The 11365-nt window shown below is 44.8% G+C and overlaps 1 protein-coding gene across 1 annotated transcript; it reads left to right on the forward strand.

The window, feature by feature from the left end:
* Positions 1 to 1442: 1442 nt before the first annotated feature.
* Positions 1443 to 2274, forward strand: LOC109743707 (uncharacterized). Its single transcript, XM_020302792.4, has 2 exons — positions 1443 to 1632; positions 1814 to 2274. Exons 1-2 carry the CDS (start codon positions 1542 to 1544, stop codon positions 2131 to 2133), a joined length of 411 nt encoding a protein of 136 aa, XP_020158381.1. The 5' UTR covers positions 1443 to 1541; the 3' UTR covers positions 2134 to 2274.
* Positions 2275 to 11365: the final 9091 nt, after the last annotated feature.

Here is an 11365-nt window from a genome sequence, read left to right on the forward strand (position 1 = left end):
TCAATGCTATCAAAATTTGGCAGTTACAAACTAACGTTGCACACAATGCTGAACATATTTTTCAAGTACTTCCAATTTGATATATAGCATGTATAACATATACCAACAAACTTTGGGTCAAGTATTGCGCGACAAATTGTTTACATCCTTCTAGATATTAATACAATATTCAATATTGTATACTATATTAATTAATCTGTCTGCAAACATGTTGCCTAGCATAATAGTTATTATTTTGATGTTCTCAATGGTAGCATATTTTCATTGCAGATGATTAACTTAGAAATGTTTGACCATCACAAGGAAACAAATTGGAAATGTTTGACTCGCGCAAATGCTAAATGGGGCTATATTTTCAAGCCGAGATAATATCACATTAATCTTTTTTTTTACACGACGGTAATCATCTTTGGTTGTGTATGTAGTGTTGCTTCAGTCTAGAAAAATTCCGATTGCCTGAAAGTGGAGTGTGTGAGACACTTTCTTTTTTACGAGAGCTCCCATGGTTTCGGAAAAAGGAAAAACAGTTCCAGCCCGCTGGCCCATGGGCCCATTTGCACGGTTGGTGGCGATAAGTATGCCAGTTAGAACAAGCTTCACATTGCATCAGATCCTATATCCCTAAATAGTGGCTACCCATTACTTATTTTCCTCGTCATGCAACTATGTTATGTCATCAAGTCATGCATGTGGTCACAAGTTACAATTCGTGCACTAATCGATCCATGATTTGTTTCACTAATTATTGTGTGATGCTTGGAACAAATATATGTATGTCATGTTACATATTTTTGTTATATAGGCGCCCCGTTGATATCAATCCAATAGTTTTCTCTTTGTATACAACATTTTATCACATGCTTCATATGCTTTACTTTTTTTAAAGACAAACTGACTGCAATCTTAAATTTGTTTTTGTAATAGTTTTAATTATTTAGCACCTATTTATGCATCTGTTTTATTAGGGTTCCCGGTGCAACGAGCATGGCTTCATCTAGTTGTTTCTTTAATTGTAACCCATGCAACCAATCGGCGTCAAAAACAAAAGAAAAGGAAAAGGAGTGAGAACGATAGCTTACACGCATGAAGCTACAATCATTGCCCCCATCATGCAGAATACAAAACTCCAACGTAGGTAGTAATTATACCACATATTTTACGGTTGCACACCCCGAACGACAGAAAAGGGTGAGCACATGCATTGCAACAGCAAACAGGGCAGGTTTAGCTTATTTTTCTTTTGATGGAATAGGGCAGGTATAGCTAAAAACGTCCACTGGGACAAGTGGGCAACATGCTGATACTACTAGAAGACTGTTTGTATCTTTGGTCTTAAAAGAGAAGCCCCTTTGACACTTTGACAGCAAGGGATCGGGTGAGAGACTCATACGTTGACTAGAGAGTTAGGCACATGGATGTCCACACGGGTGTGAGCACCCCGGCCGGGCCCGGCAGTACATATATGCTCGTTGCTCACGGTCTGAACGCACAGTTCTAGTACAGATCTACAGGAGGACCTAGCTACTCTTGACCCTTAACCCATGGAGAGACCATCATCCCCTTCAAAGGTTCTCCTCGTCTTCCTCCTGCAGTTCCTCCTGCTCTCTGAACCTCTGGAAGCAAGGATACTAGGTGAGTAGTATACCACATGAATGCATACGCAATTTGTCCATTTTGTACACATGCATGCACGATTTATGGGTATAGTTTATGTTCGCAAGCATACACGATTCATGGATATATTTTCTTGGTTTGTTGATTTTCCGTTTGGTACAGGACAGTTTCTCTTATTCTTACCTTTTCCCCACTTCAGGTGATGCATACGACTACAAGAACCTGCTCGCGTTGGGTGTCGATGGAGATGCCGCAGCGCTGCCCGCATCACAGCTGAACCTCGCCGACGTTGCAGGGAACAGGCGTCCGTATACGCCGCCTTCTCCGGTGCGACCTCCGTCGCCGCACCATCTCCACGGAGATGGCGCGCATGAGCAGCAAAGGTCTCTGCCGGCGCCGTCCTCGACTGAACCTGCACCACCGCGTGATTACAGTCGCCAGCAGGCTGAAGCTGCAGGACACCCATCGATGATGCGCACGTTTCTCCAAGCGATCATGGGATATGTGACGAAAATGTAAACCACGCCCGCATATGGCCTTTTTTTTCCCGTCAATCTCGTTGAAATTGAATCGTTTCGTGTTAATTTTTCGCATTTTAAAATAGAGCATACAAGCTTTCAGCTCAAAACCACCCTACCTTAATCATCGTTTGCTTGTCCATGATTTGCCTAAGCCAAGAGATTTTTATTTTGTTGACAATTCTCTGCCGCCACTTTTTGTAAATTTCAGTGAACTGTAATTTTTTATATTTTTTTGCGGGTGAACTCTAACCCACAAAAGGAATAAACTGTTAATTATTGGAAAATTATAGTCAATTGAGGATTATCAAAAGTTGAACTTACGCTGCTTAACGAGAAAGGCTATGGCTGGAGTTGCTGACTAACAAACACATCCATTGCATAACACTATGTAAGCGCATTTTCAACGGCATACTCAAAAATGACCACAAGACCTAAAAACTGTTTTTTTTACCTTTTGGCCCCCAAAACGGCCCAAACAGCACACCTAAAACTTTATGGGGATATAAAAATAACCACCTAAATTTTGCTACTGTCTAAAAAAACTAAATTCTGCTACCAAGGAACAATATTTGGGACCTCCCTACCAGGCTACCAAAAAAACAAAAACGGTGACGTCAAGCATAATCACTGTCCCGTGAAACTTCCCCGCCGTTGTACCGCCCCACCCCACCTCCGCGCCAGCTGATTTCGGGCGCGGCCACCCCGAGCCCTGCCACACCACCCCACCGCCCAATCTCGTCGCAGCGCCCCCCCCCCCCCCCCCCCCCCAAGCTAGCCCCATCGTCGGTCATCGAGCTCAAATAGGAGCCATGGGATGCGCACGAGGCCGACAACGATCGGTGCACCGCCGCGGCCCGGGCCAAGCTCTCGGCGTGCAGTTGAGGTCCTATTGTTGGAACACTTCCGCTTCGATACACCCCCCTAAACACATCGAGGGCTGAGATTGCCCCGTACCCTTTCATAATAGAGGGCATGATGGTCTTTCTAAACGTACACCGTGAATCCTCGTATACGAATTACACAGGCACGAATGGGCCGGCCCATTAAGCCATTCCCCTCCCCTCCTACCACTAAAAGCGAGGTAAAAATACAAGAAAAGGTAGAGATCCTGATCCTGAGGAATCGATCTCGAAACCTCAGCGCAATAGCAGACAATGCTAACCACTTCACCCACAGCTCCTTGTGGAAATTTGTAGCGCCAAATATATAAACGAAACACAATATCGCACATACATATGAATTTGATTTTTTTTAATACCAAAAATACTCTTGTTTTCAAATATTGTTTATAATTTTAGAAAATGTTCTAGAATTTTACGCATATTTTCCCTTTTATTTTTTCACAAGTTTAACAAATAATAAGTGGTTTGCATTTTGTGTACAACATCAATTGTTGGGAGTTTCTTCACAATTTTGGAAAAGTGTTTAAGTTTATAATTTTTTCGTACACAATTTGAAATACCAGAGTTATTGAAAAAATATTAATAAATTGTAAGGATATATGAAAATGTTCATGTTGATTAATAATGAAGAAAATTGCAAATAACATAGGCATTCAAATTAGGAAAAATTACATGCTCATGTATGCACCCGCCTGGCCTAGTCTAACACACTCCTCTCAACAGGCGTTTTTCCGGGACTATGAATAAATGACCCCAACTTCTGGCACCAGCCGCACAGACATATGTGCATCCATGCCAGGTTTAAACGACTTCCAACACCGTTTGCATAATGTGACACGTTCGGCCATTTATTGGCCCTATTTCACTGAGAGAACTCCAGAAAATGCAACACTTGTCAAAAATCCAAACAATTTGGCATGATGCCTTGAATTCGTCACTGAAGCTGGTGGGAAAAAAATGGGGCCATTGGACAAATGTTGAAAAACAATGTGCTTTCAAATGATTGTTGCAAGCAAGTGGGCATGCCCATAGTAGACATCCATGCTTGGTTTGAACGACTTTCAATACCGTATGCAAGTTCTGACACGTCCGAACATTAATTGACCTTTTTTGACCGAGAAAAGTCAAAAATGCAAAATTTGTCGAAAAGCAAAACAACTTGGCATGGTGGCTTGAATTTGTAATTCTATTTTATAAGAAAAATGCATTTTCAGAGAGAAAAAATCACTATTTCTAAAATAGTTCTCGTTTTCAAATTTTTCCTTTTTCCATAAATGTTTGAGATTCCCAAAAACATGTTCGCATTTCATGAAATGTTTGACTATTCAAAATTTTGTTCAGAAACTTGAAATGTTTGCGTTTAATTTTATTTATTATTTTTTCAAAAAGAAAATCACGTTTGGAATCTAAAAAAAGTTTAATCTGTTTTCGGCTTACGGTGCATATACACTGGGCTGCCTTTTTAGACACAAAATCTCTGTAATTACAGTGGCCGGCGACCCATTTTACTAGCAAGAGGTCCTTTTTTTTTGAGAAAAAACATATACTTGCAAGAGGTCCTTTTTTGATTCCACGCACAAACTTGTGTTTTTGGGAATTTCTGTGAACTACTTCTTAAGTTTTGCTGCTCTATTTTCTTTCTTTAAGTGTCGCGCTGCAAACCTAACACAAAAACTTGTGAACCGCAGTGGTTAGCACACTGCCGTTTAAGCCGCCAGGTTTTGTGTTTGAATCCCAGCCCTAGCGCACAATGTTTTCTCTGTTTTTTCACCTTGCTAACGTGGTTCCACTGCAAATGGGCCGGCTCTGACACATACGGAGGTATGTATACCTTATGGTCATTTGACCATACTACCCTTATACGGTTTGTGAGGGGGGGTGTACCGAAGTAAGGCTCTCGCCGGAATTGGCCATCCCTCGCCGTCGGGCCTCCCTCCTATCGCCGTTGAATTCCAGTGGGTGGAAGTGACCCCGACACACCCAACGTGTTGGGCAAATGCCGCAAAGGAAAAATAATATTTATTATTGAATATGATGTAGTAGTGGTGTGGTGAATATAATAGTTAAAATGGATAGTTTTTTAGTTAAAATGGATAATTTAACATTGAGTTATAAGTTTCCATGAATACGAGCCAAAATTGATATATTGTTTCATTTACGAGTATCTAGTTATGGGTATGCGGTAAAGCAGGAAAAAAATTGGCTGTAAACCGGTTGCGTCATGTAAGGTTGCGGGGCCAGCCATGTGGCACCCTCCGCGACGTACTACCTCCGTCCTGGTTTATTGGTCCCTTTTCGTATTTTGTGCTAAATTTGACATTAGATTTAACTAACAAAATATTAATAAATGTAACGAAAATAATATCACTGAAAACTATGTTCAAATACGAATCGAATGATATAATTTTTGATGACATGCATTATTATTTTCTTAGTTAAATCTATGATCAAAGTTTGGCACCAAATATTAATAAGACCAATAAACCAGGACGGAGGTAGTATGGGGCAAGAGAAGAGCTCAACATGGGAGCCCAACGCATCGTTGTCGCCTTGCGCCATCTCCGTGTCAGACGGGTTGTGCACCTGCACCCAGGATAGGCTAGTTAGAGTTTGTCTCGAAACCAAATAGGTAGTTCGGGATCTCCGAGACGATCGATCACTGAAAGCGGAGAGTTCGGACCCGAATACCTTGCGGAGGAGTGGTCTGGCGTGGGGTGAAGAGGAAGAGGCGCATGCGGACGATGCCAGTGGTCTAAAACATATCAGTTCCATAGCACATCATTTGTTTTGTTTTTTGTTTTTTGAGATGACATTATGAACAAAAATAGGACACAACCACAAGAAGAAGCGAAATGGCCTTTCACCCTGAGTATGAACCATATGATGCAGAGGTGGCCCTTGTTAAAGAGATTGTTAGAGATATTGAGGACAACAATCATGCAAACTCTTCATATAAGGTCAAAATATGTTTACATACTCTTACTAGCAAAGTTAGTGTAAATTGTAGCTGATAATCTATGTCTTCAACTACATTCTAAGAGGCAGATTATCGCTTTAAAATGAAAAAAATAGACAAAGGGTATAGAAATGGTTCATCAAAAGTTGGAACACGTCATGTATATTATTTTAGATGTACTAACGAGCTCAAGCACATCGAAGAGGAAGCGGATTGAAGGGGTGAATTGATACTTTTCTCTTGAACACTTATGGGCCATACGTCAGCATCTTATGGGCCAACATGTAAGCAATCATGTCGGCATCTTATGAGCCATATGTCAACATCGTTGAATGGTCAAAACTGATAAACCTAATTGTCAGTAACGTCCACCATCACCGAAAAACCTATTGCTGGACCCACATGTAAGCAGCCACATCAACAGTCTCTAGGCCCGTATGTTTGAATCATTGACCGGTTAAACCTGACTGATCGATTGTTGTTGATGGTTTTCCGTTATTGAAAACAATATTAGGTGAAAAATCGGCCAACCAAACAGTAATAACCATGGCTATCACTGAAATGGACTTGAGTGACAAAAAAAGAACTGTCACCTAGAGACGATCTTTAGGTGATGGAAAAAAATGGTACCATCAACATTTTTCTCTGTGGCGATCTTTCAATGATGGACCACGTGACGATGAAAAAACGCGAGGAGCCCATTTTTGTCGATGGAATTGGTTTTACGTGACTCAAGTGGCTCATCACAAGAAACCGCTGATTTTGTAGTGAGAGTTGTCTAATTAGCAGATCTTGAGGTTCTAGGTCAATAATGCCCAAACCTCCCTTGTCATTTGCTTGATCAATGTCACAGTTTCGTTTGTCCCAAAGACAATGGCACCTCGGTTTATCCATAGATGGATCACCCCTTTATGAATCTTAAGTGAGCCCGTGTAAAAAGTAGGAAGCGTTGACAAAACTGAACTCACATAAATTACTTGACCTCTACATGTCAAGAAATAGGAGCGATCGTTTAATCTTATTTCAACACAGTCCATTGGGGATGAGAACCCCTAAACTATAGGTCGTGTTGAACCAAGTGACAAGCCCAAGTAGGTAAAAGGCAACTGGATAACCTTGCATCCCAACAAACTAGAGAGATCCTGCATTTGTTGCTCAAAACAATTAACAGGTACCATACATGATTTTATAAAATTTATAGATAAACATGTAGAAAGTGAGAACATTTCGAGGATTCTTTAGGGTAAGAATCTGATTGGATGAGGCCTCCATCACTACTAGAGTTTCATCGGCTTATTTGTATGATTGGGAAGTCATGGTCAGGGATGTGAATATGAGCTCTCAAGCGACCGTGTTGAAAGTGAACATTATACATGGTTTGAAGGAGATAGACTCTGATCACAAAAACTAACTGCGACAACCTGTGCCTCTGACATACACCCTTCTTACAAACATTTTTTCCGGGGACACCGTCCAGCAAAATGGAAGAAGTGCCTGAACAAAAGATAGATTTCATCCAATTAGGTATGATCAAACCCTTTCAACATCATAATCCCGAGATTAGCATCATGCTCTCGCATATCAAATGCTTTAGTAAAAGAGAGAAGTTCATATTTCAATCATGATTTGTCACAATTGTCTGAAAACAACCCTAAACATTAATACTAGCTAAGAGCATCTCTAGCCAAACCCTCAAAAGTTCTTAACTACTCAATATTCCCCGTTGAGGAGTTAAGCCACACCTATCCAAAACCTCAACCGGTTTTGCTCGTCCAAAAAATTAGGCGGCTTGTCGCCAAACCCTCAAATTTGAGCGGCCAAAGCAACTTCTCCAAAGAAATCCTTCTCATGTGATGCCTCCATAACGCTCATAACCATAACCATTAAAATAATAGTAACGCAGAAACCCTTCGGGGAAAGACTTTACTTACGGTAGTAGTCTCCTCAGAGCACTTTATTTTGAGAGAAGTATGGGTTGTGTTAAGTTGAGTAGAGTACGAACATCATAGTACACCCCCTCTGTTACCCTAACTTTAATAACAGGTCAATCCGAGTGCCACAAAACCAAATCTACTCGGGACAACCACAATTTCTCAAATGGGTTTGTAGTTATGTCTCTTCCGGGTATCTCCAAAGAGGGAAACTGAGATGTGTAGACTTCCTCTGGCCAGGAAGTTGCCATCTAGTCAAGAGAGCCTGAGTTGGTAAATGTGCATAGAAAATTTGGTAGATCCCCGAGGGGAAACAAGTGGTGTCACGGGGTGGCAAGGACCCAGATCCTCTCTTCCCGGGGATGCCTGCGGGAGGTCAGAGATATGGTTAGAGGGCCATGCTATAAGTGAGGTTTGTTGGACTAACAATCCATGGTGTGGGTAAAGTGTACGACCTCTGCAGAGTGTGTGTTGAAACTATTGAATAGCCGAGTCTCCGACAATGCGACACCGTTCGCTTTAAGTCGCACTAGTTTAACCAGGCACCTAATTTCATTTACTTTAAGTTTTAATGCTTCAGTAGAGTAGTATTCACCTTAGTAAGTTGGATGATCGGGAGTCATGCCAGAAGAAGGTCCATTGGATGCCAAATTCATGCGGTAGTTAAGTTAGCTTTATTTACGCAAGTCTTTACTTTGTTGCTTTACCTGTGCACCTTGTTCTTGCTTGCTTGCCTTTGGTTTGTTTGTGAGCTTGCAAATACATTCAAAGTACTCACCTATCTTATCATCCCAGATGCAGGAGAAGCCCAGTAGAAGGACGTCAAGAGTGAGAGCTAGATTGTGTCCCGACAGTGTCCCTTTGGATTGGAGTCCCACTAGTGTCCTACCTTCTGTTGTGACATAACCCCTACCCTACTAGTGTTCCATTAATCACTAGGCCATAATAATCGAGCACTACCACTCTGTGTAGTACCTTACCGAGCAAGAGTATTGTATTATAACTTCATGTACCATTTGAGTGCTCTATGAGAATGTGGTTATCAGAGGATTGGCTCTACCTTGCGGTGTTTGATGTAGCAAAATCCTAGCCACCGCCCCTCGCGTCGCCCCCGCGGGCGACCCGGGGGGGAAACCCTAGCTGCCGCCCCTCGACTCTCCTCCTCCTCTCCCCCTCCTCGCCACCGTCCATAGCGCCGCCGGGCGAAGCCTGGTCGGCTGGGCGGTGGCGGGGCTTCTCCCCATCCTCTCCGTCTTGCCTGGCGCGGGACAGCGGGATCCAGAGGAACGCCGGGTGAACGTGGGGTCCGGCGGCGCGGCGGGCGGGTCTCCCATCGGCGTCGTGCGCGGCGCGGTGGTGGCGACCTGCGTGTCGTGAGGTGGTGGCTGCGTTGGCCTGACCGGTGGTCGCGGGTGCCGCCGGATCCAGATCGGATCCATCTGGATCTTTTCTTCGGACTCCGTCGGCCGCTGCGGGGTGGTGATGATCATCGCTGGACACGTCGGATCGTTGGATTCGGCGTCTGGAGATCTACAAGGAGTTCTTCTCGATCCTCCTTTCTGGTGGGTTGAGCCCCATGGCTCTTTTATCTTCGCAGGTTTCGGATCGTGGCTTGCCGGATCCGGAGTACACGGAGGTTTGGTGGAATAGGATGGGGACCGGAGGAAACTTTGGTCGGCGTGTTCGGCCCGGCATCGGCGACGTCACTTGACGCCGTTACCCTTCCTGGAGGCGAAGCCGAGGTCCCCCCTATCCACCCCCGAACCCCTCCCGGACGAAAGTCCAAAATTCAGTCTGGATTGGGCGGCGGCGGCGTCCTGCGCGTCGTATCCTCCATGGAGGCGCCGTCTTGGGAGGAACTGCTGTTCGGGGGAGAGATGTTGTGGATGGTGGGGTCCGAGTAGCTCCAGCAGCGGCGATGGTGTGGAGGTTGTCAGGTGGTGCGGCGTTGTATCTACCGTGTCATTGACGACGAGTGGTGGCGGCATGGTGCAGCTGCATATCGACGACGGATGCGGCTGGATGAACGAGCGCAGGGTGGTCGAGCTGTCTGGCGCCATGGTGGCGTCGACGACAGGCCTGACAAGGTCTGTGCGTCAGTACCTGCTCTGGAGATGGATCGGTGGAAGAAGGCGGCGGCAGCCTCGGTGAGTGCGCCGGACCGGCGTGTGACCCAGTCCCGGTATGTGGCTAGGATGGGGCATCCGGCATTAGATGTTAGGATTTGGTGCGATGTCTGTTTGGTATTAGGCTCGGACATTCGGCACCACTGCATCAAGGGGGTAGGAGTAGCGACATATGTTGCCTAGATGGTGGCTTCAGGCTTACTGATGTACTACTTTGTAAGGTCTTTTGTTCTTAATAATTAATAAAGTGGCCGTATGCATCGTCCAGATGCAGAGGCCGGGGGTGCATCCTCCTTTTCTAAAAAAAAAACTTGCTGTGTTTGAAGGAGACCGCCAGGTTTTTGCCGGTGTGCGGCCACACCATCCCCACATGAATCTATGTCTGTCGGTGCGTACCATGCCTGGAAGCTGTGACCCTAAACCGGTCACCGTCGGCAAAAATCAAAGTCATACAAGACCAAAGCCATGCCTAGGTGGAAGGGAGAGAAAACCCTAAGCAATAAAGACAACAATTGAAGATACGCAACACTGATAATCGGTGCCAACCATCTCTTGACAACGAAAGGACTACAAGAAGGGTTCTCCCAAAGCGACATCTCTAGGAAGGGAACAACGTACAAGTGTCGCCATCGCCGTATCCGACCACCAAAAATCGGATCATGGTTTCACCACGAAGATCAAACCCGAGCAATGCCATCATCATGGTAACAACGCAAACAACACCGCCATTCCTAGGTATTACCAACCAGGACCAGAGCAAACTTTTCACTCCGGAGCTCAAGACTGGGTACTCGAGTAGTACCACCCAGGCGAAATCAACTTGTGTTGTCTCCTTGACTTGCCTCGATCCCAATAGTTGCATATGGGCACGGTCCTTATGGTGTGCGATGACCATCTCCGCACAGGTAGACCGATGATACTACCAAGAGCCACTCGCCACCACTGTAAGAAGTCTTTGACGGGGAGAAAGGACAGTGACACCGCCAAATCCAGAGTTCGGAACACTCCGGTGACCCTGCACCATCCTCACAAGTGCCAACCGAGGCTGATCTGCTAAGACGACAACACCACACAGAACCACTATCTTCGCCGTCCTCGCTTATGAATACGGATTATACAGATTTCCATCCCAGGCGACTACCGTTTGGCTGATGACTGCCCAACAAAATGTTGGCCAGATTCATGTCGCCACCCAACCTTGCGCCCGAGTCCAAGAGGAAGATCACCATGACCGCGCTTCCTCGTTGGAGATGCGGGAGTCCGTTGTGATAATTGCGCCTGGGCACTGCCACAACCTGCCACGTCCTGACACCAA

Source organism: Aegilops tauschii, chromosome 1 (assembly GCF_002575655.3).
Source record: "Aegilops tauschii subsp. strangulata cultivar AL8/78 chromosome 1, Aet v6.0, whole genome shotgun sequence".
Taxonomy (NCBI): Eukaryota; Viridiplantae; Streptophyta; class Magnoliopsida; order Poales; family Poaceae; genus Aegilops; species Aegilops tauschii.

Excerpts from the sequence above, each read along its gene's own strand:
- LOC109743707 (XM_020302792.4), top strand. The coding sequence starts at position 1,542 with ATGGAGAGACCATCATCCCCTTCAAAGGTTCTCCTCGTCTTCCTCCTG. Across the intron at positions 1,633-1,813 it reads TCTGGAAGCAAGGATACTAG|GTGATGCATACGACTACAAG; the intron begins GTGAGTAGTATA and ends TCCCCACTTCAG.